The sequence below is a fragment of the Puma concolor genome, chromosome E2 (genome assembly GCF_028749965.1).
Source record: "Puma concolor isolate L17-30 chromosome E2, mPumCon1.1.hap2, whole genome shotgun sequence".
Taxonomy (NCBI): domain Eukaryota; kingdom Metazoa; phylum Chordata; class Mammalia; order Carnivora; family Felidae; genus Puma; species Puma concolor.
In genome coordinates, this window is record NC_141681.1 from 51,621,230 (window position 1) to 51,647,490 (window position 26,261).

The 26,261-nt window shown below is 54.2% G+C and overlaps 2 protein-coding genes and 1 pseudogene across 6 annotated transcripts; 1 reads left to right on the top strand and 2 right to left on the bottom strand.

The window, feature by feature from the left end:
* Positions 1–2,298: 2,298 nt before the first annotated feature.
* LOC147573665 (V-type proton ATPase subunit G 1 pseudogene) lies at positions 2,299–4,193 on the bottom strand (annotated as a pseudogene).
* Positions 4,194–7,363: 3,170 nt separating this feature from the next.
* On the bottom strand, positions 7,364–24,005 carry PPP1R13L (protein phosphatase 1 regulatory subunit 13 like). 5 transcript variants are annotated; one of them, XM_086690104.1, is made up of 15 exons: positions 23,881–24,005; positions 22,490–22,770; positions 21,424–21,527; positions 18,257–18,333; positions 18,008–18,150; positions 17,116–17,629; positions 16,928–17,026; positions 16,760–16,851; positions 16,007–16,451; positions 14,380–14,843; positions 11,219–11,350; positions 10,989–11,122; positions 10,693–10,859; positions 8,941–9,140; positions 7,364–7,932 (listed from the first exon to the last, which is right to left on the bottom strand). In XM_086690104.1, the coding sequence occupies exons 4-15, from the start codon at positions 18,309–18,311 to the stop codon at positions 7,894–7,896; spliced, it is 2,484 nt and encodes an 827-aa protein (XP_086546230.1). In that variant the 5' UTR covers positions 18,312–18,333; positions 21,424–21,527; positions 22,490–22,770; positions 23,881–24,005; the 3' UTR covers positions 7,364–7,893. The 5 variants fall into 5 exon arrangements, with proteins under 5 accessions (XP_086546230.1, XP_086546232.1, XP_086546231.1 ...); XM_086690106.1 differs by lacking the exon at positions 21,424–21,527; XM_086690105.1 differs by lacking the exon at positions 23,881–24,005 and having other exon boundaries at positions 22,490–23,167.
* A 179-nt stretch (positions 24,006–24,184) lies between these two features.
* POLR1G (RNA polymerase I subunit G) lies at positions 24,185–26,254 on the top strand. The gene is made up of 3 exons (XM_025914765.2): positions 24,185–24,309; positions 24,641–24,782; positions 24,959–26,254. The coding sequence occupies exons 1-3, from the start codon at positions 24,288–24,290 to the stop codon at positions 26,238–26,240; spliced, it is 1,446 nt and encodes a 481-aa protein (XP_025770550.2). The 5' UTR covers positions 24,185–24,287; the 3' UTR covers positions 26,241–26,254.
* The last annotated feature ends 7 nt before the right edge of the window (positions 26,255–26,261 follow it).

Genomic DNA, 26,261 nt, shown 5'->3' on the forward strand with positions numbered 1-26,261 from the left:
CCATCTCGCTGCTTACTCCCCTGCTTTCTATTTGTCTCCAGCGATGTCCTCTGCCTACAATGCCATCTCCCCCACCCTACCCTTGCTCATTCCTATTCCTCAACTCACCTCCAGGTCTCAGAGACATCCCCTCCTCCAGGAAGCACTCCCTGACTCCCCCCCCCCCCACAACTGGGTCAGAGCCCATCTCTGGCCTCTCCCATGCTATCCCTGGTTACTTTATTCAAGTGGGGGAAAGGAGGAAGGACATCTTATTTTTTTAATAAAATACCTCTTTTTTTTAATGTTTATTTATTTATTTAAATTTTTTTTTTTGAGAGAGAGAGAGAGCGCAAATGGGGGAGAGGCAGAGAGAAAGAGAATCCCAAGCAGGTTTGAACCCATGAACCGTGAGATCATGACCTGAGCTGAAATCAGAGAGGGACACTTAACCATCCGAGCCACCCAAGAACATGATGAAACTGAGATTATGATGAAAGGAAATTGAGTACCAGACCGACATGAGCCAGGCATCCTACTAAGTGTTCTGCTAACCTGCCTGACGTCATTTCCCACTGTTCCCCCTGCGCCCCTCCCCCCAGCGCCCCTCCCAGACACACTTTGGCTTCCTGGCTTTTCCGTGCAGGTGCCAGACCTGCACTTGTTGGTCAATGCGTACAACAAATCACCCCCAAATGTAACGGGCGACAACAGCATCGTCTCACGGGTTCTGTGGTCAGGAATTGCAAGCAGCTGCAAATAGCCCGTTTCCTCTTTCGGAAGCAATCCACCGCTAAGCTCACCAGGTGGTTGTCGCCAAGATTCACTTCTCTGGGGGCTGGTGGTGGGGACCACCTTCAGGTCCCGGCCACACGGGCGTCTCTGAAGGCAGCTGGCTTCATCGGGAGAAGCATGAGGCGCCGGATTGAGGTGCAGAGAAGATAGAAGTCACTGTCTTTTTGTAATCTGGTGTCAGAAGGGACAGTCCATCACTTTTGCTGAACTCCATCCCCTAAAATACATCCCTACATCCAGCCCACGGTCAAGGAGAGGGGGTTACTCAAGGGGCTGAACACCAGGAGGCAGGGATAATTAGGTCCCACCTCAGAATGACTTCCTCCAGCCTCCTCAGCCCCTGCGGTCACTGGTCACTGCTCCCTCTGTCTGGAAGGCTCTCCCCCCAGATCTCTGTGTGGCTCTCCCCCCAGATCTCTGTGTGGCTTCCTCCCTCCTCTCCCTCAAACCTTCCGTAAAGCTCCTTTCATCGATTTAAACTGCAATACTCCCGGGGCACCTGGGTGGCTCTGTTGGTTAAGCATCTCACTCTTTTAAAAAAAAAAATTTTTTTTTTAATGTTTTATTTATTTTTGAGGTAGAAAGAGACAGAGCATGAGCAGGGGTGGGGCAGAGAGAAAGGGAGACACAGAATCCGAAGCAGGCTCCAGGCTCTGAGCTATCAGCACAGAGCCCAACGCGGAGCTCAAACTCACGGAGTGTGAGATCATGACCTGGGCTGAAGTCGGACGCCTAACCAACTGAACCACCCAGGCGCCCCAAGCATCTCACTCTTGATCAGCATCAGGTTGATCTCATGGTTCCTGGGTTTGAGCCCCATGTCGGGCTCCACACTGCCAGTGTGGAGCCCACTTGGTATTCTCCCTTTCCCTCTCTCTCTGCCCCTCCCATGCTGTCTCTCTCTTTCTCTCTCTCAAAAATAAGTTACAAAATAAAACTTAAATTGTAACACTCCCTGGATAGGCTGAAAAATGGTCTGCAAAGACCTCCGAGCCCTTGATCTCTGGGTTCAACACACTTTGCAAGTGTGATGAAGTTAAGGCGCTTGAGATACCGAGGTGTGCCCCAAGGATAATCACAAATGTCCTTACAAGAAGGAGATCCAACAGCAGGACAGAAACAGAGACAACGTAACACAGAATGTAGGCTACACTGCAGGAGGAAAGGGGCAGAGCCAAAGAAAACAAGGAACACAGCTCCAGAAGCTGAAAGAGGCAAGGAAACGGATTCTCCCACAGAGCCTCAGGGAACGCAGCCCTGCCAATGGTTGATTTCAGTCGGTGAAACTGATTTTTGTTTGGGCTTCCCACCTTCAGAACTGTAATAAATGTGTGTTGTTTTAAGCCACTGAGTTGTTGCAGGCAGCCACAGGAAATGAATATATCACTCAAGCAGGTGCAATATATCCGCCTCTCCTGATTCAGTTTTTTTCCATAATGGTGATCAGTGTCTGAGATATTTTTCTGCTTAGTATTCTATTTATTGTCTGTCTCTTCCACTAGAATATCGGCTCTAATATCACGGTCATTTTGTAACTGTTTATTATGGGCAACTTCAAAAAATTTTTAATGTTTATTTTTGAGAGAGACAGAGACAGAGCGTGAGTGGGGGAGGAGCAGAGAGACGGAGACACAGAATCCAAAGCAGGCTCCGAGCTGTCAGCGCAGAACCCGACACAGGGGTCAAATCCATGAACTGTGAGATCATGACCTGAGCCGAAGTCGGACGCTTAACCAACTGAGCCACCCAGGCGCCCTTCCCTTTCTTTCTTTAGAAAAATGGCTTTTTACTACATCTGAGAAAGAAAAAGTATTAATATATATGTTGTTCGAGCATAGAAAAAACAGTGTAAACACATTACATTTCTAAGAGATATGAGGTTAAAGGAGAAAATCTTTGGATAAACTCTAAGTTTGTACAAAGAAGCTAGATTTGCTATTCTCCTAAAAGTGAGGGGACCTACTATATTACACCCAGAAATCATTCAATACCTTTCCGCAAGAATGTAACTCAAGCTTTGCTGAAGCTCCATATTCCATGAAGGCATCTAAAACGTCAATCGGGGTGCCTGGGTGGCTCAGATGAGTGTCTGACTTCTGATTTTGGCTCAGGTCACAATCCCAGGGTCGTGGGATCGAGCCCCGTGTTGGACTCTGCACTGAGCATGGAGCCTGCTTGGGATTCTCTTTCTCTCCCTCTCTCTTCCCCTCTTCCCCACTTGCTTCCTCTGTCTAAAATAATAATTGATAAAATAAAATAAAATAAAATAAAATAAAATAAAATAAAACAAAATGCCAATCCACAGGCAGAATCGCTCCTTCCTCCCCTGTCCATTTATGCAGTCGTCTTCATGGATTTCTGGCCAGATGTCACAGACAAAGGCTGAGAGGTTGTCCAGGATTTCATCCCTGTTCAGCTAGAAGTAGGTCTGGAGGATGGTCATCTCTCCTGCATCTCCTTCTCCGCTCCAGTGCTGCACCTGCACAGGTGGGATTCCAGAGCAGCAGCTTTCTTGGCCTTGAACTCCTCTCTGCACAGATGGTATTGTTCAATTTCAGTCGCCCTTCTTTGGCCAGCTTCCGCCTCTGGTTCTTTCACCTGTGGGCCTCGGACACCTTCTCAGTGGCCCCCTTCTCGGTCTGTAGCAGCTGCAGGATGCCCTGCGACTGGTTGGAGGTGGTGGCAGCCATTCCGAGCCCAAGGGGGGCAGCCTAAATCGACTTGGTCGCCCCCTCGGGTCCCCATTTCAGACTTCTGACCCCCCCCCAGAATTATAAGATAATAAATGTGTGTTATGTAAGCTTGTGGTAATTTGTTACAGCAGTCATAGGAGACTAACATACCTCTGTTGTGAAAAAGAGAGGTCAGATGAATAAAGAAGCCCACACAAGGGGCGCCTGGGTGGCTCAGTGGGTTAAGCATCCGACTTCGGCTGTGCCGACAGCTCAGAGCCTGGAGCCTGCTTCAGATTCTGTGTCTCCCTCTTTCTCTGCCTCTCCACTGCTTGCATGCTGTCTCTCTCTCTCTCTCTCTCAAAAATAAATAATAAACATTAAAAAAAAATTTTTTTTTAAAGAAGCCCACACAATATAAAGAAGCCCAGAAGAAACAAACATCATACAGAAAAAACAAACAAACAAACAAACAATAACAAGAAAGCGACAAAGAAACACAAAACATCTATAACTAAACGCTTTGTGAAATACTTAGCAAGATAATGGAAAATATCACATTTATAAAGAGCTGGAGGCTATGAAGAATTAATAATTAAATAACAAGAAAGGTTCTTGGGAATTCAAAATTATAGGGGTGCTTGCCTGGCTCAGTCAATGGTGTGTATGACTTTTTTTTTTTTAATGTTTATTTATTTTTTTAATGCATTTTTAAAATTTTTTTTAATTAACGTTTATTTATTTTTATTATTTTTTTTTTAAATTTTTTTTTTAATGTTTATTTATTTTTGAGACAGGGAGAGACAGAGCATGAACGGGGGAGGGTCAGAGAGAGAGACACAGAATCTGAAACAGGCTCCAGGCTCTGAGCTGTCAGCACAGAGCCCGACGCGGGGCTCGAACTCACGGACTGCAAGATCGTGACCTGAGCCGAAGTCGGACGCTCAACCGACTGAGCCACCCAGGCGCCCCACGTTTATTTATTTTTGAGACAGAGAGAGACAGCGCATGAACGGGAGAGGGGCAGAGAGAGAGGGAGACACAGAATTGGAAGCAGGCTCCAGGCTCTGAGCCATCAGCCCAGAGCCTGACGCGGGGCTCGAACTCACGGACCTCGAGATCGTGACCTGAGCTGAAGTCGGATGCTTAACCGACTGAGCCACCCAGGCGCCCCAATGTTTATTTATTTTTGAAGGAGAGAGAGACAGAGCATGAGTGGGGGAGGGGAAGAGAGAGAGGGAGACGCAGAATCCGAAGCACGCTTCAGACTCTGAGCTGTCAGCACAGAGCCTGATATAGGGCTCGAGCTCACAAATTGTGAGATCATGACCTGAGCCTTAGTAGGACATTCAATGAACTGAGCCACCCAGGCGCCCCAGTGTATGACTCTTCCTTTCAGGGTCATGAGTTTGAGCCCCACATTGGGTGTAGAGATTACTTAAAAATAAAATCTTTAAAAAAATTCTAGATGAAATATAAATTTGAAGAGAAGGATTAGAAGTAAAGTCAGGGAACTCTCCTAGAAAGGGAAAATTGACAAAGGGCTGGAAAATAGTAGTGAAAATATAAGAAAATTGAAGGCTCAACTCAGAAGATTGAACATCCATAATAATGAAGATTCCAGAAAAAGAGCAAGCAAATGAAGGGGAAGAAATCAGCACAAAAAATATACAAAGAAAATGTCTCAGAACCAAAGGGTGTTCAATCTCCAGATTGAAAGAACAGACTTAAGGTCAGAATGATTAATGAATAAAGACTACAGTAAGGCATATCTTCGTGAATTTTTGGAACCAGAGAAAGAGGGAAGATCACAAAAGCTCTCCGAAAAAAAGAAGAAAAAAAAAAGCTAGCAAAAAAATAAAAAGTCAAATATAAGTTCAAAGGAAAGGGAGAATGCAAACAAATCTGAGGGGAAAAACAGTTTTCCCTTGTTATCTAAAATTGCATTCCAACTCAGGGTGCATACAGATTTGAATGGAAAAGGATACATGTATTTCCAACCTAGAATTTTATACCCAGCCAAACTATAATAATGTGGGAGGATAGAATGAAGACCTATTTAGTTTTGTAAGAACCCAAAAATATTTACCTCTTCTTCACTCTTTTAAGGGAACAATTGGAGGATGTGCTCCACCAAAATGAAGAGTCAACGAAAAAAGACAAAGACCTGGAATCCAGGAAATTTCCAACTCGGGGAAATCCCAGGATAACTTAGCACAGGCCTGGAGAGCAGCAAGTCCAGATTATATTAAAAGAGGACTGCAGGGTCGCCTGGGTGGCTCTCAGTCGTTAACCCTCTGACTGTTGATTTTGGCTCAGGTCATGATCTCATGGTTCATGAGTTCAAGCCCCATGACAGGCTCTATACTGACAGCATGGAGCCTGTTTAGGATTCTCTCTCTCCCTCTCTCTGCCCCTCCCCCCTCAAAATAAATAAACATTTTTTAGAAAGAAAAATAAAAATATTAAGTATATATAGGTGCATCTAAAATTAAGGTAATTCTTAATTCTCAATTTTAAAGTTTGAGAAAGAAAATGCTAGTATATTACATGGCTCTGCAATGAAAACATTTACATATCACATTGTAAAAAACATTGATATAAAAATTATGACATGATTTCGTTGGGAGAGGGAAATTGGGTCAGCACGAGCTCAAGCCTCACCTACTGTAGTAGGAAGTCAGTAGAGAATGTCTAAAATTGGCTATCACGAAATAGCAGTGTCAGCATATTTAGAAACATGGAAGAAAATACTAGAAGAAACTGGTAAAGTCGTTGAAAGTGGTTGCCTCTGGCGAGCAGAGGGGAGTGGGGAAAGATAGTACATAGGACTGTTTTTTTTTTCATATTTTAGTACAGTTTGATTTCTTTTTTCAGTAATCTCAATACCCAACATGGAGCTCAAACTTACAACCCCAAGACCAAGAATCTCATGTTCTTCTGACTGAGCCAGATAGGTGCCCCAGTACAGTTTGACTTTTAAAGTATATTCATGAAAACTAATCAGTAGTGATAGAAGTCCCAACTGTGGTTAACTGCGAAGAGGCACCATGGAGCTTCTAGAAATGCTGTGTATCAGCTGTATCCGAGAGAACTTTCTGGGATAACGAAAATGTTCTCCATCTGCACTGCCCAAAATGGTAGGCACCAGCCACGCATGGCTACTGAGCACGAGGAAAGTGGCCAGTGTGACTGAGAAGCAATCCTTAATTTTTATTTAATTAAAAACACTTTTTAACGTTTATTCATTTTTGAGAGACAGAGAGAGACAGAGTGCAAGCGGCGGAGGGGCAGAGAGAGAGGGAGACACAGAATCCGAAGCAGGCTCCAGACTCTGAGCTGTCAGCACAGAGCCCAAGGTGGGGCTCGAACCCACGAACCGTGAGATCATGACCTGAGCCGAAGTTGGATGCTTAACCGACTGAGCCACCCAGGCGCCCCTTTTTTAAAATGTATTTTATTTATTTTTTCATGTTTATTTATTTTTAAGAGGGAGAAAAGGAGATAGAGCATGAGCGGAGGAGGGACAGAGAGGGAGGGAGACACAGAATCCAAAGCGGGACCCAGCAAATTCTAGATCTAGATGGCTCCAAACTTCGGATGATAGTATTATCAAACATACATTATAAAACAGCTAAGCTTAAAATGGTTAAAGACATAAAGGAAGAATCCAAAATATGAAAGATGAAGACACTACCAAAACAAACGAACAAACAAAACCCCCAAACACCAAAAAGGCCCCCTCCCCCCACCAAAGAAAACAGACAAAAGAAGCAGGAGTGCTTGGAGGAGGAAGGATTGGATTTACAGGAGGGAGAAATCCCTTAGAAAGGGGCTACCTGAATACTGTGTGCAAATACAGTAACAATGATGAGCTCTTATTAAGTCAGAAGGGGATCCGAAGAGAGAGGAGCCAATTCCTGTGCAAACTACCTTTATTTATAAGGAAAAACTTCCCCATCTGGTTATAAAACCAGCACTGCGTGAAGGCACTTGACTGGGGAGAGGCGGTGGCAGGGGTCCCGGTAGAGACCAGCGTGTCTCTCCTAGCCCTGGGGAGGTGGGGGCAGAGGTGACTCCCAGGGAAATCCAGTGGAGGCGACACATCGCAGGCTCTCCTAGGCTGGGGTGTTGGCTTGTGTCGAGGGGGTGGCAGCAGGAATAGGAGGCACTTGGGACAGAATCTGATTTGACAAATGGAGGGCAGGGGGGTGTCTCTTGCCTCCAATGATTCCCAGCCCCATCGTGACCTCCCACGGCTATGACAGTTTCTAGGCTGAGGTTCTCCTTCTCCCCTGGGCTTCCGGGGAAGCAGAGAGCTGGAGGTGAGGACCCCACCCATGTAGGGCTTGGGGCCCAAGGAGAGGCAGCAGTTACTGAGGGACAGGTCTGGAGCAAAGGCAGGGACGCTTCCTCCTGTCTCCCCTGGAAACGTCCTCCTCTCCAGCTAGACTTTATTCCTCTGGGTCTTCACCCTGGGGAAGAGCTGAGGGAAGACAGGATCTTTAGACACCAGGAACTCTCACTCCCTCGTCCCACCCCCAAATTTAATGGAGTCACCCACCCCCGAAACAGGTGGGCCGTCTCCACCCTCCCCTCCCCTCCCTTCCGAGGACTCCGGCATCTCCCAAACCACCTCAGAATCCCCGAGGTCCCTGTCACGACCAAGCACCAGATGATGCCTTAGGTCAGCCGCCCAGGTGATGAACTGGAATGGAGTTTTCCATACGGCCACGAAGGAAACACCTACTGCCCCCATGGGGTCTGGTTGGGACCCGCCTCCACCTGTCCCCCAATTAAAGGAATCTTCTCCCCTGGGAATATAATGGGATCTTCCTGGTCGCCTCCCTTGACTAGAACCTCCCACAACCCTACCATAATTTTACTAATGGAGTCTTCGTCTCCCTGCCCAGTGCAGCGTAGGGAAACCTGCCCCGCCCCCAGGCCAGTAACATACACGTCTGTAACGTCCCCCGTTACTAAAAGGGTATTTTTCACCCTTTCCCTTGGCTAAAATACATTCTTCCTTGGGGCGCCTGGGTGGCTCAGTTGGTTGGGCATCCAACTCTTGGTGAGAGTGCAATCCGGCTTGGGAGTCTCTCGCTCTCCCTCTCTCTCTGCCCCTCCCCTGCACTCTCTCTCAAAACAAATAAATAAACATTAAAACTGAAAAACAAAAAATTCTTCCTTACCGCCCAGTAATATTATCAGGGATGATAACAAAAATATTTGATTGAGTTCTGCCCAAGCTACTAAGGCAGCGCTGGGGAGTTCCCCCACGAAAGGCCATGAGGAGGGGGCTTTTCTTTACCCCTCCCGTCACTATAATGGGCTTTTCCTCGTCTCCCCACGAACCCTAATGGGTTCTTCTGACCTCCCTCGCCCCCCCGCCCCGGTATAACGGACTGTCCCTCTTGCCCCTCTTTTTCCCGTGGAATCACCCCTTTCCCCAAATAGCCCCAGGAGGCCCCCACAACCGCTCTTCCGGGCTCACCCCGAAGTAGTTACGAGGTACGTAGCCCTCCTGGCCATGCAGCAAGGCCCACCACCAGTCTGTCTCCTCTGGCCCGTCCCTGCGCAGCACGGTGACAGACTCGCCCTCCCGGAAGGACAGCTCGTCCCCGAACTCGGCGCTGTAGTCCCAGAGGGCGTACACCACGCCGTTGTGCAGCAGCCCCATACTCTGCTCCACGTCTGAAACATAAAACGGCAGGGATCGTGAGCGCACGGGGGAGGGGGGGAGGGGGGCAAGGACACTCAGGGACACGGGACACGCCGAGGACAGGGAAAGGCCCTGGGATTTGGCGCCGCCCCAGCTGAGGGATGAGCCACCTGCAAAGCTGTGTATCCCTGCCTAGAGCCGGGCGCCTGAGCTGGAGTCGGCCGCCAGGGCCCCGCAGTCTCTAAAATTCGAGAACATCGGGGTGCATCCAACTGGGTGTCCAACCCCAAGGCAAGATCAGTGGTCCCCATCCCTCCTGTACATCGTTAAGTCCCTCCCAGAGGTACAGTTGTCCGTGCACCACCCCCCTCCCCTACTTAAGTTTACAGTCTCTCTCTCAACCCCTCCTTCCGATGGTACAGCCTTTCCCTTCCTCCCCCTTAAGTGGTCCCATCTCCCCCTTTCCAGATGGCGAGTCCACATGACTTCCCCCTCCCCAAGGGGCAAAGTCTCCAAAGAGGATGCGATAGCTTCTCCCGAGGGTACAGCCCACCCGCCCCCGCCTCTGCCCCCCTCTTAAGGGGTAAAATTTCCCTCAAGAATTGAACCCCCTTTCCCAATGGTACAGTCCAGCATGCCCCCTCTCTCCAGTGGCTCAGTCCACTGTGTTCCAGTTTCTCCTCCCCTCCCGAACTCTCCCAGGCGGAGCCTACGGTCTTCACATCTCATAGGCTCCACCTACCTGCACAAAGGTGTAATGGCCCGATGACAGGGCACTCCCCGTCTGCCCTTGCTCACCATAAGCCCCGTGGCCCCTGTCCACTTTCTGCCGCCGGGTGGCACAGACAGCAGGCTGTCGTGTAGAGGCTCACCTCTCAAAAATACTGTCCCACCCCCAGGTCCGAGAGCCTGCCTGACGCCGACTCTGTGATGTCCCCAACCCCACCCTATGATACAGTTTGCCCGGGTGTGCAATACAGAGGCTATTCACACCCCCATGCCATTGCTACCGACTTCCTCCCGTCACCTGGTTAGATGATGTGGCCCCTCTCGTGAGGTAAGCCTCACGTCTCACTACACGCGGAAGAGTCCCCAAGCCCCTCCCCAGAAGCCACGGCTTGCTCACCTGCCAGCCGTGTGGCACTGTATCTCCCACTGGCAGCACAGCTCACCTGCCCAGCCCTATGCCAGGCAGATGGCATAGTTGGAACGTCCAACTGCCCACGCCCGCACGCGAGAAAGCAGGTGGGCAGTGCCATTTGCAAGACCGCTCATATCCGCACAGGGGTCCAGCCTGCATGGCAGAGTGCCCATGTCCCCCCATCCCTCGAGGTTGGCGCAGTCTGCTCACCCCACACACCCAGCTTGCACCTGCCCGGTGGGAGGCCCTGTCCCCCACCCCACCCCCAGGCGGTCCGTCCCACTGCCCCGCTGCTGCGATCCTGCCACTTGATTGGTGCAGCCCCCACGTCTTCTCTCCTGTGATTGGCGGCCTGCCTCCTTCCCCTCCCCGACTGCTAGCTGCGTGGCCCAGTCCCCACGACCCCCTTCCTCCCACCGAGGCGTCCCAGCGCTGCCTCGCACCTGCCAGGTAAGTGGCGCAATCGGCGTAACCCTCGCGGTAGGGGTCGCACTTCTCGATCGCCGTGGCGCCGTCGCTGAGCGTGGTGGCGAAGATTGCTGCGCCGTGCTGCACCAGCGCCGTGCAGATCGCCGTGTCGTTGCAGGACGCGGCGCAGTGCAAAGGTGTCCTAGGTGGGGAGGCGTGCGTGAGAGGCCGTGCACGCGCCTCCCGCCCCCCTCCCCCCCCCCCCCCGGCAGGTGCGTTAACCCGCAGCCCCGTCCTGCCCCCCGCCAGCCCCGTGCGGGTCTGGGCTCACCAGCCGTGGCTGTCAGGGGAGTTGACGTTGGCCCCAGCCGCGATGAGGAAGTCCACGATGGGGTAGTTGGCGCCGCAGATGGCGTTGTGCAGAGCCGTGATGCCCTCCTCGTTGGGCTGGCTCGGGTCGTTCATCTGGGCGGACGGGGGACGCGGAGACTCAGTCCCGCGGCCGCCACCCCTTGTCCCCCAGCCTCCACCCCGCCGGCCCTGCACTTCGGCAACACTCACCTCCTTCACTGCCTGCTGCACCACGTCCAGCTCCCCGGTCAGCGCGGCGTCCAGCAGGAGCACAAGCGGGTTGAGGCGGGCGCGGCGAACCTTGCGCGGGGAGCCCGCCTTCCGCAGCACCGAGCGCGTCTCCTGGGGGACAGGGAGGGGGGCTTCAGTGACTTGGGAGAGTTTGTTAATATACCCATTACTCAAAGGGGAAAATAGACGACGGTGGCTGCCCCAGGTCGTCCAACTAGACAGAGGTGAAGGCTGGGATTGGAAGACAGGGAGGTACAGAGCCTGAGTCCAGAGGGCGGGGTGGGGGCGGGGCGGGGGTAGGATCCCTCAGCTCTACAGCCTTTGGTTCCCTACAATTGTCAGGGAATCTGGTGATTATGGAATCCTGGGCCCTGAGAACTGAGAGGAAGCTGGGAGACCATGGAGTTGTTGATTGTGGAAGCCAGATAGTCAACCCACCCAGTCTTATTTCTTTCATAAAACATACATTCTGTGAAACGCACGGGACAAAGGTTGCCCAGTGTTAATTCCGGATGTTCGGAATTAGAATATTTATCCTATTATTCCTTCTGCTTTCTTGTTTTTGATGTTCAAGCGTCCTCCTACAAGATTCGTTTATTCTGAGCACATAGCATTTGTGATTCTGGTCTTTGATGTCAATGATGTCAAGATCCTGGAATTCGGAGATCCCAAGAGCCACTGGTTTCCAAAATTCTCTGATGTGCAGCTATATGTCAGATTTCCAATGTTGAGTCCAGGAATGCTAAGCTATGCCATTTCAAACTGCTGAAGACCCAGGATGTCACATTCCCAAGATTCTGTGATTGGGAACTTTAATATTTTATGTTTAGAATTTCTTCCAAAAGATTGGAAGGAGATACTCAAAGTGTTAATCATTGTTCTCTCTGACCGCTATGATTTTGGCCTCTTTATTCTTTTATCTATTTCCTCCTGCTTAGTATCGTGTTTGTGTATTCCTTTCTAGTGGAAAATGTTCATTTAAAATATAATTCTGGAGGCACCTGCTTGGCTCAGTGTGTAAACCATGCAACTCTTGATCTTGGGTTTGTGAGTTCAAGCCCCATGTTGGGTGTAGAGATTACCTAAAAAAATAAAATCTTTGGAAGTGCCTGGGTGGCTCAGTCAGTTAAGTGTCCGACTTCAGCTCAGGTCATGATGTCACAGTTTGTGAATTCGAGCCCCAAGTGGGGCTCAGTGCTGACAGCTCAGAGCCTGAAGCCTGCTTCGAATTCTGTCTCCCTCTCTCTCTGCCCCTCCCCTGCTCATACTCTGTCTCTCAAAAATAGAAATAAAATATTTAAAAAATGTAAAAAATAAAATAAAATCTTTGGGGCACCTGGGGTGGCTCAGTTGGTTGAGCATCTGACTCTTGATTTCAGCTAGCATCACGATCCCAGAGTTGTGGGTTCGAATCCCACATCAGGCTCTGTGCTGGGCGTGGAGATTGCTTGAGATTCTCTCTCTCCCTCTGCCCCTTTCCTACCCCTCTTATAAAATAAAATAAAATAAAATAAAATAAAATAAAATAAAATAAAATAAAATAAAAAGGGGCTCCTGAGTGGCTCAGTCGGTTAAGCGCATGACTTTGGCTCAGGTCATGATCTCACGGTTCGTGAGTTCGAGCCCCGCGTCGGGCTCTGTGCTGACAGCTCCAAGCCTGGAGCTGCTTTGGATCCTGTGTCTCCCCCTCTCTCTCTGCCCCTTCCCTGCTCATGCTCTGTCTCTCTGTCTCTCTAAAATAAATAAACATTACCAAAAAAAATAATGAAAAATAAAATAAAATAATAAAATCTTAAAAAAAAATAGAATTCTGTATTACAGCGTATTCGTGCACTAATCTGTGATTTCCTGGTTCAAATGATAACCAGGGTTTGTGGTACTGACTTAAATTCTAAGATCCTGTTCTTCAAAACTTCAGTGCCCTAGGGTTCTGAAATTTCACTGTTCTGAGACTGATAACAAGATTTAACTCTTGAATTCTGTGAGTTTTCAGGTCTCTCTGTGGCCAAGACTTTGTGATTCTATAATGAGGTGATTTCAAGACGTTGTCATTCTTCCATTCTTGATTTCAAGATCCTGAATCTTGGCTCCGCCCCCAGGGGGGCTTGGGAATAGGCATTTTGGGGTGTCTATCCGGTCCCTGCTTCTTCTCCGGGAATCGTTCCCCTCTCTCCGTCCATCCACACTGAGAGAACAGGACTGTTCTATGTGGCTACACCCGCCCACCCCAAGCCAAGATGCAGGGACTGGACCAAATTCAGCAGGAGACCATCCATCCCCCGGTCAAATGCTAACAATGATAATAGTAGTTACCAGTTAAGTGCCAGGCACTATTCTAAGCACTACGTGCTTAATCCTTACAGCGATCCTGTGGTTATTCTCCGCCCCCCTCCCCCCACCCCGCCCCGCCATTTTACAGATGAAGAAACTGAGGTCCAGAGAGGCTAAGTATCTTGCCTCAGGTTGCACAGCTGATAAATGCCGTGGAGCTGGGATTTGAACCCAGGCAGCCTAGCTCTGCAGCTGGTGAACTTAATCACGACACCCACAGCCTCAGGGACCAGAGACTTGCTCTTGGAGTTTCGAAGGAAAGAAGCTCTGAGTGGCGTCCGAGGACACCATGGGCTCGAACTCAGAGGTCATTTGGGGTCTCGGGCGGGGGCGCATTTCTAGCCATGGCACAGGCTTGCTGAGGTCTGAGAGGAGAGAGCGGATCCCCAGAGAATGCAGACATAAGCCTGTGCAGCAACCGGGGAGAGAAACGGGGAATACTTTGATTCAGGCAGGCTTTTCAGGTCCCGGAATAGACCCGCTGTTGTGCCAAGATACACTCATTTCCAGGTTGTAAGACTTCCAAGATTCCCGAAGGGATGCCCTCGGGGGGCAGGTTATTGGAGAGGAGCAGAGAAAGTCTCTGTGTGGCCAAGGTTTCCGAATGCCTCTCCGTATATACGTCCTCCCTGTCTTCAGAATGCAGGCGCGCCTAGATTAAAGACTACATTTCCCAGCCTCCCTTGCACCTGGGTTCCTGGCCAGTTGGAAGAGGCAGATGTGATGTGTGCCACGTCCAGGTTCTGCCCTAAAAGGGATGGGGCACTTCCCTGTGATAACATACCCCTGTTTCCTCCTGTGTTACTTACCATGCTCTGTAGCTGGTCTGATGGGCTGAGCTGGGGCAGGGCCGGGGGTGGCACGGGAGCTGGTGGGGCAGGAGCAGGGGGCCCTGCCCTGGCCTCGGACGCCTCAGTGATGGGGGACAGCTCGGGCTCAGGCCCCCCAGGCCCCCCGGGCCCCCCGTGACGATGGAAGAGGCGGCTGATGATCTGCTGGTATTGTTTCTTGTGGGTGGGGGGCAGGGCCACAGCTGGGCTCTGCTCCATGGAGCCCCTGCGTTTGAGGGGCCGGGGTATCTCTGCCAGCACCCGGGCCACCTCCTCTAGCTCGGGCACCGACTGTGCCTCGGGTGGCAGTGCTGGCTGCAGCCTCGTGGGGCTGAGGGGCCGAGTTACAGCGCCTTCATCTGCGTCCCCGGCCTCCAGCACTGGCGTCAGCAGCCCTTCCAGGTCCGGCTCTGGCTCCAGCTCAGGGGGAGGTTTGGGAGAGCCTAGAAGGAACAAGAAGCCCATCAGAGGGTGAATCCCTGGGAGAACCCCAAGACCCCCTCCCCACAACCTCCAGGACCTGCAGCCAGCATCTGATTTGCTGTGTGACCCCGGGGCAGTTCCTTGCTGTCTCTGGGCTACTTTCCATGAGCGGCGAATACCATCCAATTGTGACATCTCCCACGTGTCAAGTGCTTAGCACGCGCCTGGTGCTTTCCGCGCCTGCCTTACTGAATTCTCACCACTACTTTGTGAGGTAGGTATTACTATCATCTTCTTATTACAGAAAGAGAAGCTGAGCCTCAGAGGGGGTGGTCAGTTGCCCCAAGCCACATGCTTGGGATTTGAACTCAGTGCTCTCTGACTTCTGAATCGTGTGCCCCTGCCATCATGATAGATTTGACTTTCGAAGATTCTAAGACCTTCCTCGCCTACCCTCTCAGGCAGAATACTCAATCCTGGTGCTTGATGGTCTCTTCTTGGTCTCATCCCTCTCTACCAGAGCGTCTAGAGCAGGTAGAAATAGTAACGATCACTCCCTACACACATTACTCCACTGAACGCCCATCACAGTCTACGACGTAGAGACTATTAATCTGTCTTCACAGATGACAAAACAGAAGCTCGGATAGGTTAGCTCATGTATCCTGAGTCATACAGCAAGTCCGTGGTGGAGAGGAGCTCTAAACCCATTTCACTTTCACTCTAGGCTCTGTGCTAGTCACACACACACACACATACACACACACACACATACACACATACACACACACGTTAATGATTATAATACAATAGCTATCGAGAACTTCCTATACATCAGGCCCTATTTTAATAACTTTATACGGATTAAATACCCTAATACCATATCTGAGTGAGATGGGCTCTATCACCTTTTACACTCAAGGAAATTGAGGTCCAAAGAGGTTAAGTGACTTGCCCGAGGTCACACAGCACAGAGCCAGGCAGTCGGATTCCAGGGTCCATGCTTAACCACTGTGCTGTCCCTAGCTCCCGAGCAAATTCCCAAGCTCCTGTAGCCTAGCTCTCTGTAGGGACAATGTCCGGAAATGGGTGTTTGGCTGTGATGTCTCCCCCAGCTGTTCTGGTCTCCAGCCACGTGTCCTCCCTCTAACCAGCCCTCTGGGCCCCCCCACTGTTGACTCACCTTCGCTCACAGGGGCCCAAGTTTGTTGGGGAGGTTGGGGGGCTGGGGCAGGGGGCTGGGGCTGGGGCTGGGGCTGGGGCAGAGGCTGGGGGGGCGGCTGGGGCTGAAGGGGCACCTGGGGCTGGGGAGGCAGCTTAGGCGGGGGTGCTCGGGAGAAGATGGGGGAGCCCGGGAGCATGGCCCTGCTGGCCCCATGCTCCCAAAAGGCGTTCTGCAGCTTGAATATCATGCTGAGGGGGATGGGACGCTGGCGCGGGGAACTGCGGGGCTGGGGGCTGGAAGGAGGCATGGGGATGCGGCTAACAGGCTGCCAGCTGCGGGGCAAAGTGCCTGATGGCCCCACGGAGCCCAGGGATCTGCGGTAGCCGCCCACATCGGAACGCCGGTCGTTGGCCAGAGGGGAGACCTTGTAGTTTCGGGGCAGAGTAGCACTGGTGAGGTTGTCCTGGGGGAGAAAGAGGCAAGGAGGAGAGAAGGGGCTCAGGTGGGAGGAAGTTAGGGACAAAGAATGATAAAGGAGGAGGCAGAAGGGGGAGGGAGGTAAGGGTAGAAGGTCAGAAGGGAGAGAAGGGGAGGGAAGGCAGAGGGGGTGAGGCAAAGAGAGGGTCAGGGAGAGGGGCAGAAATCCAGGATGAAGAAGGAAGAGCTTAGGGTGGAAGGCACGGAAACTGGGGGGTGCAGCCGGGAGTGGGAGCTAGTCCTAGCCTCATTCCTGGCCCCTGCCCACCAGCCCCCTCCCCGGCAGCCTCTCACCTTGCTGGTGGCCCCCAGCCCGTCCAGGCTGCTTTCTCTCCAGGGTAACAGCTGCAGGCCTGGAGAAGCAGGCCGCGAGAAGACGTCCAGGCCTGCAAGGCGGGAGTCATTAGGGTCTGGGGGACACCTCTCCGCCCCCCCCCCCCCCCCCGGCCTCCCACCACTCACGTTCATAGCTCGCTGTCTGCGAAGGCTTCTTCTCGTACGCCACGTCCAGGTCAGACTCATTCCAGGCTTTGGGGGGCCGCCGGCGCAGCGTTAAGTCGTCTAGGGAGAAGTTGCAAATGGGAGATGTGGCGGGAGGCTGGTCCCAGGCCCGCGTCCCTCCCATCCCCCACATAGGGCCCCCGGTTCACCTTGAGCGCGCAGAGGCGGGGCGAAAGCGCTGCCGCCCGCGCCCAGTAGGGGGCTCCCAAAAGCGACAGGCGCATCGTAGGCTGAGGCCTGGGGGCGTGGCGAGGGCCCGCGCTCAGGGAAGAAGGCCTGGGGCCCTTCGGCCAGGGGGCTGCCGCGCGGGGAGCCGGTGCGGCCCAGGAAGTCGAAGGTCGTGGGCGGACCCTGCTGGCGGAGCGGGCCCGATCCGGGCCGCGGGGAGGGCGCGCGGCCGAGGGGGCCGCCTGCGCCATCGAAGGCGCGGGGCCGGGGCGAGGGCGCGCGGTCCAGGCTGCCGTAGGCATCCGGCTGCAGGTAGAGCGGGGTGCGCGGCGACGAAGGCCGGCCTTTAGGGGACAGCGGGCTGTAGGGGAGCAAAGCCGGGGCGTTCTCGGAGCGTCCGAAAGAGGAGGTGTCTGCGCCGTCGGTGGCCGCCTTCCGGGGAGACCCACGGCCGCTAAAGTGCTCGGGGACCGGGCTGGAGCTGTACCGGGACAGCTGTGGGGAGGCCCGCACATTGAGGGGGCAAAGGAGACATTAGTAGAGGGGGTTAGTAGAGGATCAAAAGAGGTCATCGAAAATCCACGCGGGGGAGTTAGACCGGCGCTGGAGATTCAGGCACAGGGAGCCCTGGTGAGGAGTACTGGTGAGACAGCCCTGAAACTGGGGCCGAGGCTAGCTCCTAACAGTGCCTTTCTGCCGCTTAGAAAAAGGCCCTGTTCTTCCGAGGGTCCTGTTAGATGTCCATTTCCACTGGTCCCCGCCTTCAGGTGCCCTTAAATAGCCCACTGACTCTATAATCCTATGGGACAGAACTCCAGGCAGAAAGAAGCTGGCTCTGGGGGCTAACGTGGGGACCAAGGCGAAGAGGCTCACCCTAGAGGGGGCTCCCGCCTGTGAGCCGACAGGCGTCGGCGAGTCTGACCACAGCGACTCCAACTGTTTGGTCAGTTCATCCACCTTGGCCGCCGCCGTGTCCAGCTCCATCTGTTTGAGGTCCATGTGTCTCATGGCCAGCGCTGGGCAGAAGGGAAGGGCGGTAAGGACCCGGGTCGTGCGGGCAGAGCCCCGCCTCTACCCTGGAGGGCCCCTGGCGGGCAAGCCCCGCCCCCTACCCCAGCTCACACTGGAAGTTCAGGTCCAGAAGGTCCCTGGTGCTCTGGAATGCCTCGCTGTCCATGGTGCCGGCCGAAGCGGGGCGCCTGCGTGGGGTGTGAGGAGAGAGCCTTCTCAGACCCGGCCCGCAGGGAGCCAGGGGTCCTTGAGGAGCGGGACGGCACCTTTACTCTCCTGATTTTTTCCACTGGAAGCGCTATACCCCTCCGCTTCCCTGGCTGGGAAATGCCAACTCCTTCAAATCTTCCTGGGGGCGCCTGGGTGGCTCAGTCGGTTAAGCTTCCGACTTCGGCTCAAGTCATGAGCTCACGGTCCGTAAGTTCGAGCCCGGCGTCGGGCTCTGTGCTGACAGCTCAGAGCCTGGAGCCTGTTTCAGACTCTGTGTCTCCCCCTCTCTCTGACCCTCCCCCGTTCATGCTCTGTCTCTCTCTCGGTCTCAAAAGTAAATAAAAACGTTAAAATCTTCCTGGAAGTCTCGGGTCAGAGTTCACTGTCCATCTGTCTATCTCAGTCCTAATGAGAGTTGAATCACTCCTTCATCAATTATCTACCGATCACCTACCGATCACCTACGGTGTGTGCCAGGGCCTGTGTAGTTGCTTGAGAGCATAATGAAATGAAATAACAACTATTTGTCGAGGGGCCACCGCCCGGGAGAACTGAGCTGAGTGCTTTGCACCCTCACTTGATGGTCACGATCAGTGTAGCAGGCCAGAAAGTGGGGCTCCGAAACATTTGTTCAACATCACTCGGCAGTACTAGGTTTCACACCTGGACCTAACTTGTGAGTCTGGGTCCTCTCGACCAGACAGGAAGAGTCCCCCACAGGGCAGGGACCGACTCAGCTTCCTCTCCCCAGAGCAGACCTTGTTCACAGGGACCCAGGGTTAACAGGAAGAATAGGGAGGTGGCTGGGCTGCTGTGGTCACGGGTTCAGAGGAACCGGTCAAGCCAGGACCATCCCCATGGTAGCCACCACGCCCCACCAGCTTTGCCACCTCCCCTGTCTGCACCAACCCCTTAGCTTTGGAGGTGCAGGCGTGGGAAGCACGGCAGGCTGGGGCACGATGATTCTGGCCTCTGGGAAGCCTCGGAACAGAACCTGTTGGGGCTGGTGGTTCATCTGGGTGTGCTGGGAGCATGTGACTTTGGGCAACAAGTCCCTTCCACTCCCCGGGCCTCAGTTTCCCCAACGGTGGGAGGAGGAGGCCAGTCAGCTATTCTCAGAGGCCTCTTCAATCTCTCAGAGGCCTAGACTCTGAAATGGTAGGACCTTGAGACTGCAATTAAAGCTCTACAGAGCCTAAAACTCTCAGCTTGGAAGTCTACTGTCTGAAAGTCCTGAGTCCAAGATTCTATCTTTGGAACATTCTAGAATTCTCCAGTGTTGCTAGCCTAGATGTCTCTATCTTCCTGCACTGTGGTCTCTCTATCCCAGGATTCCACCGTCCTAAAAGTCTAGCTGAATGCACGGTAGAGAGAACTATTGTGAGGATCCAAGTGGCCAGAGATTGCAAGAGGAATTAAGGCTCTGGGAATTCAGGCCTCAGAAAGTAGAAACCCCAGGAATCAGAACTCAGGGCCTTTAGAATCTCAGACACACATGAAAACACTCTTGTCTGTTAAAATATAAAAACGGACAACTCTATGCGGCTTCCAGTGCGCGCATTCTGGCAGTGAGAGGTTCTTCTGGGGATTTCAGGACTCCCAAATTTCTAAGGCTCTCAGATCCCATGCTTGACAGCCTCTGGCTCTAAGGAAATGCCAAGGCTGGGCGTGGGGCCCTCGCAGGGCTGGAGCGGGCAGAGGGGTTGTCCGGGCCGCCAGGGGGCGCTCTGGGTCACGGCCCGAACCTGGCGGGGCAGGCGGACAGCGAGTGAGCTCAGACCCCGGGAATGCGCTGCGGGTCCGGGCAGGTGCCTCACCTCCCGCGACAGGCGAGGCGTGGGGGGCGAGGGAGGGAGCGGGCGGGGCGCGAGGGCGGTACAGGCCGCGCCTCTGCTCCCAGGTCCCTGCCCTCCGCTTCCACCTCCCGGCTCCCCCTCCTGCGGACTCCAATCCACCCCAGGATACCCTCTAACCCCAACTCCCACTCCTCCCCTCCCCTACCACCCCTAACTCTCCTTCCCCACCCCCCCTCGTGCACGCGGCCAAGCCAAGTTCTTCGGGGTTAAGGATCTCGGGGGGGGGCTTCCTGGAGGAATCATCCGCAGTGGGAACCAAGTCAGAACGCCAGGCTAGGCTGGGAATACCCTACTTGAAATCCTACATTTCCGTCCGGACTGACTGTCGCTGGGAGAGGCCCCACCCTCTCTAGGACTTGGTTTTCCCCTCTCCAAGTCTCTACCCTGGGCTAGTTATATTCTGTGCCTCAGTTACCTCGTGTGTATAATGGGGGAATTAATACCTTCACCTCAAAAGGGTGTGAGGTTTGAGTGACATAATTTAGGTACAGTGTTTAGAACAATGCAGGCACCAAATAAAGTTCACACATATAGGATTCTTAATTAGGGACTTCTCATGGCTGTTCATTAAGATAACATAGGATCTGGCACACAGTGAGGGCTCAAGACCCAGAGTAATCTGTTGGGTTTTTTTTTTCCCCCCTCCCAACAAGAGAGCCCTTTTGGCTCTTTCTGAGATTCTAAAAGCCATGAGTTTTGACCTCTGGAGTCTCGACTTCCTAAGCCCTAAATTCTCTCCGGTCACTAGTGAGTTCTGGCTAGTGGTCATCCCCAGTAATCTAGGCAGAGGTGCATGGGGAGAGAGAAGATTCCAGAGAGAAGGTGGGCTGTGCCTGCTCTCCAGCCTTAGTTTCCCCGGTGGAGTAGAGAGGAGTCATTCCCTGGGGTGGAGTCAGTGAAGCACCTTTGGGCAGTTGCCCGAAACTTCTGTAGACAATGGGGACCATCCCATCTACCTATCAGCGCTGAGCCTGGCTCACAGGGAGCTCTGCCTTGGCAGCCACCGTTATTATTTTTAATTTCATCTCAGGCTATCACCAAATGCCCTTCAAGCCCAGACATTAGGAAGTTCTTCCCTCTCTCATCAGAACCCCCTTCCTCCCCCACCCCCTTGTTTAATCCCATCACATGACTCATGGGGGCGGAGAGAAGGGGGAGACAGAGGGAGGTGCAGGTCCCTGCCCTCCCCCAGCTTCAAGGACAGACACACACCTCCAGAATTAGCCTCTATCCCTCGCTTATCTCCCACACAACCTCAGGTCAGACAGATGGGGGTGGAGGTGACATTTCTCACCTCAGGGTCAGGGCGAGGAGCCCTAGGAGAGAGAAGGTTAGTCAGAAAATCTGGTGGGAATGGATGGAATCCCGTCTCCCAGACAGGCTGCAGAAAGAGGAGGAAGCCAAACTCCAATCAACTCTGCTACCTGTGTGACTTCTTAGCCTCAGTTTACCCCTGTCCTCTCTGTGCAATGACTGTGTAGGGTCCAGGCATGCAAGCCTCCCAGAATCCAATCCTACCTTCTGGAGTTCGGCCCTGGGTTCCAGAACCCCCTCTGCAAACCCCAAGTTATTTCCCACCTCCGTGGGGTAATGGGAGGATCCCGCTCCCACCAGGGGGCGCCCTGGGGTGGAGGTCCCCGCTCTGGTTAGGCAGGTCTGACGCCCCGGTTAATGATATGTTGGCGATGTCGCAGCCCCACAGAGGTTGGAGAGCTGCCTCGGTTCCCCTCCTCGCCCCCACCCCAGAGCCGGAAAGTGTAGGGAGCGCCGGAACCTAGCCTCCAGGGGGACCTCGGGGGCTTGTCCTGCTACATTCCAGGGACCCGAGTTCCACTATCCTCATCCCACTCCTAATTCTACCTTGAGACCTAGAGGCTTGGTCGAGAAGGCAGCTGGAGGGCGGCAGGGATGGCCGCCCTTTCCAGGGTCCAGAAGTCCGAGTCTTGTCATTGCTGCCCAAGACTCAGGGATCTGATACTCCAATTCTACTCAAAGACTCGGGCTTCCGAGAGCGCCCAATTCGTGGAACTCGGGAGTCCCAGCTCCAGCGTCCCCCCGGGACCACGGCGTCCGAGCCCTCCACCCCTATAACTCAGGCATCAGGGTCCCCTTTCCTTCTGCTCAGTGAGTATGAGTTCTTTCCTTCGAAGGACCCTGGCATCTGCGAACGCCCAATTCCGCCCTGGGAATCGGTGTCCGAGTCCCCTCCCAGTCCTTCCAGGGACGCGGTGTCGGGCTCCCCCCGAGCCGCTGGACCCCAGGGGTGGGTGGAACTCACGGATCCGGGGCAAATCCTGGCACCGGGGGACTTCCTCCGGCTCCGGCTCCGGCTGCGGGGAGCGGAGGACGGGGCGGGGCAGGCGCCGGGAACAGGTTAGACGACGTGACTCCGGCAGACGGGAGGCGGGTCCCAGAGAGGAGGGGGAGTAGGGGTCGCCTCGAGCACCTTGGGACTTGTAGTCCTGCAGGGGCAGTAGGCCGACTTCTCGAGACGTTCCCATTGGGAATCACCCAAAGTCCATTTCACAGACAGGAAGGGCGAGGTCCAGAAGCCGAGGTCTATGTGGCCACGCAGATAGAATTCAGACTTTAATCTCGCCGGGGCTGCAGGAGGCAGACTCCTGAGTCCCTGTCCCACCCCTCCAGGCTTAGTTTCCCCCTCCTAGAAAGATTTGGACGCCACTAAAGGGTTAGAAGGTTGGAGGTTGGGGGAGACTCACATGCCCCGCCCCTAAGTCGAGAAGACACCCTCGCTAAATCAGTATCCCCTCGAGTCTCTGAATCTCAATCTCCCCGTCGGTAAAAAGGATGGGTTGGATCTTTATACAATTTCCTAGCAAGAGTCCAAAGTCTTAGGCTGGGACTACAATCCCCAGCAGCTTCCACGATGGACATCGGGCGTCTCCCCTCCTTGCGCCCTCTGGGAATTGTAGTCCCGAGCCCGCAGTCCCAGAGTCTCGCCCACGCTGGGGAAACTGTCTGGTGATCCCGGGCTGAGGGAACGCGTTCCCTTCCCCTGACCCTCCCTCCGCTCTGAGAAGCCGCTCACACCCAGAGAAGGAGGGACGCCCCAATTGTGGAATAGGATCCGAAATCACGGCAGAGGGGGCGGGAAGTGGCTCTGACACACTGGCCAGGAATGCAGTCGGGTCACCCTGTCTAGCCGCCGTCCCGCGGCTCCGCCCGCCGCCCCAAGCGGTGTGGTCCCTGTGCAAAGGGGCGTGGATGCGACCCCCAAATCCGCGGCCGCGTGCCGCTGTTTACACGCGCCCCCCGGCAGAGAAAGGGCGCTGCTCAAGCCTTCTACTCCCTCTCTCTTCCTCAAAGCCTTACAGGAGGGTCCCCCACGCACTAGACTAAATTCTCGGGGGCATCTATACGTCTCATTTGATCCACAAACCCTGCCCTTTAGTCCGCACCGCCCCACGCGTGATTAGCTCGTCTGGAAGCCCCGCCTCGGAGCCCACAGGCTCCTCCCTCTAGGTTTCCCGCGCCCTAGGAGTCCAGAAGCCCCGCCCCTGGCTGGTACTTCAACGCCCTCCGGAGGAATTACACCATTTCTCCATTTTCCCACCTGTCCCACTCAAGTTCCGAATTTCCCAGGCATCTGGGCCTCCCGAGAAGGGATTGTGACACTGAAAGCACAGCCCTGCCAACCTACACTCTTACCTGTCTCTTTAAGAATCTCAGACCACTCGACCTTCCTGTCTCTTTAAGAGTTAGAAGCTACCAATGTGGCTGCCCCTTTAAGGCGACGTTGGCGCAATTAAAGTCCGAGACATGGAGGGGGATATGCGCCGAGACCTGATGAGGCGCTAACTCCCGCCCAGGAGCCAAGCAGCTGTTTTCGGGAGCAGATTTTCGGGAAAAGAACGTCTTCCTCGGCTGTCTGCTCTGCGCAAGCGGAAACTCCCCCCAGTTCTGCTCGTAGAGAGAGCGTACTCCGAGCGACACCCCCGCGCTCCCGCGCCACATGGGCGCTCCCGGGCGAGGCCCCGCCCCTCTGGTTCCACGTGGTCGTCCACGGAGCTCCTGAGGCTCCGGCGGCTGGGTCTGAGGGAGGCACGGGTCCCGGGATGGCGGGGACCCCGTCCGGCGGTGAGTTGCATCAGGGCGGGACGACGGGGTGCAGAGAGTTGGCTGCCGGGAGGAGAACGGGGCGCCCAGGAGCGTTCGGACGGAAAAAGGGACATCCTCGAGACAGGACCTGTGGAGAGTGTGTCGCCCGCGAGGAAGGGACTTCAGACCGAGGGAGCGTATGGGGTGGGGGAAACTACCTTGGATCGGTGGAGACAGGGATGCCTCTGGGGAGCAGGCAGAGAACAGACCGGGTGAGGGGTTGAGGCGCTCAAGAGGCTGGGGCCAGTGGGCCCCATAGAGAATTGGATTCACGGGAAGTGTCAGCAGACCTCCATTTCCCCTTCTGCAGGTGCTGCTCAGTTCTCTTGCCCCCCCAACTTTACCGCGACGTCCCCAACCTCAGAGCCCACCCGTTTCTCTTTGGAAGTGTTAACAGACCCAGATACGGAACTGTGGCTTATCCAGGCCCCTGTAGACTTCGCCCCAGACTGGTGAGTGGTCCCAGGCCACCTCCTGGGAATATGCTCCATCCTAGTGGATGAACTTGGGGGAAGTTTAGAGGGGCTTTTCTTAGGCATCCAGAAACGCGGTTTTCAGCTCTTTCCCCCCCCCCCCGTTTCACGGAAAGAATCTGATGGAGCTCCTGCCTTCCCCTTTCTCCTTGCAGCCTCAACGGGCGGCTAGTGCCTCTCTCTGGCTCCCAGATTGTGAAGGGCAAGTTGGCAGGCAAGCGGCACCGCTACCGGGTCCTCAGAAGCAGCGGTCCCCAGGCTGGAGGAGCAATCCTGCTGGCTCCCTCCGTGGCGGCAGGGGGGGGACTCACCTGTGCCCCAGCCCCCCAGGGCAGCCTGAGGATCTTTGAGGGTTCCCAGGAATCCCCACCAGGGACCCTGCTGCAGCCTATTCCAACAAGCCCCCCGCCACAGATCCCCCCTGACCTGAGGCCCCGGTTCTGTGCCTTTGGAGGCAGCCTACCGGTAACAGGGCCTGGGTCAGCCTTGGCACTGAAGTCACCCGCCTCAAAAAAGAGGAAAAAGAAGAGGCAAATACCAGAGGCCCCAGCTCCCCGGGAGGCAGTGAATGGGCTGGGGGCCCTGGCGGGGGACACAGCTTTGGGGTCCCCGGATGTGGCGAAGAAGAAGAAGAAAAAGCAGGAGCCGCCAGAACTCGAGGTGATGGAGCTGGTGACAGCCGAACCTGCGGCCGAGATGCTGGAGCCTCTGGAAGCGCTGTTCCCGTCATCCACCACCAGGAAGAGGAAGAGGCTGAAGGGGACAGAAGAGAGGGAGCCTGGGGAAAGGATGCTGATTGAGTCTCAGCCTCAGTTGGAGGAGGAGCCACAGGAGGAAGCCGTCCCACTGCCATCTTCGAAGAAGAAGAAGAAGAAAGAAAAGGGGCACAAAGTCATGATGGAGGCGGGGACTGATGAGGCTCTAGAGCTGGAGAGGAGGCCTCTGGAACTCCCAGGGGAGATGACAGAGCCCGAACCACCACAAGAAGTTGAGCTTCAGGCTGAGGCAGCTCTAACACCCGCCAAAAAGAGGAGGAAGAAAGAAAAACGGCAAGACGAGACAGTGGAGCCAGGGGCAGAGGCAGTGGAGCCTCCGGTGGAGCCTGAGTTGCCAGGTGACCTTGAGGGTCGGGCATCCACCAAGAAGAAGAAGAAAGAACAGGGGCTCGGAGCAACTGAGCCGAGGACTGAGGTAACGGACCCACAGGGTGAGCCGATGGAGCCTGAGCTTCCGGAAGAGCGTGAACCTGAGGCAGGGGCAGATCCAGCATCTGCTAAGAAGAAGAAGAAGAAGAAGAAACGGGGCCGGGAAAGCGGGGTGCCAGAGGCAGCACCCCGGGAGGAGATGCCAGAGCCGCCGCGGAGTCCAAAGGCTGGGGAGGTGGCTTCCACAGGCCGGGAGAAGAAGTCGAAGAGGCTGCAGCCGGATCCTGTGTAGCCTCCTCCAGGGAAACTGACT

Excerpts from the sequence above, each read along its gene's own strand:
- PPP1R13L (XM_086690106.1), bottom strand. The coding sequence starts at position 18,311 with ATGGACAGCGAGGCATTCCAGAGCACCAGGGACCTTCTGGACCTGAAC. Across the intron at positions 10,860-10,988 it reads TCCCCTGACAGCCACGGCTG|GACACCTTTGCACTGCGCCG; the intron begins GTGAGCCCAGAC and ends CTCCCCACCTAG. Across the intron at positions 7,933-8,940 it reads TACCTCGTAACTACTTCGGG|CTCTTCCCCAGGGTGAAGAC; the intron begins GTGAGCCCGGAA and ends GTCTTCCCTCAG.
- POLR1G (XM_025914765.2), top strand. The coding sequence starts at position 24,288 with ATGGCGGGGACCCCGTCCGGCG. Across the intron at positions 24,310-24,640 it reads GGCGGGGACCCCGTCCGGCG|GTGCTGCTCAGTTCTCTTGC; the intron begins GTGAGTTGCATC and ends CCCCTTCTGCAG. Across the intron at positions 24,783-24,958 it reads GTAGACTTCGCCCCAGACTG|CCTCAACGGGCGGCTAGTGC; the intron begins GTGAGTGGTCCC and ends TTCTCCTTGCAG.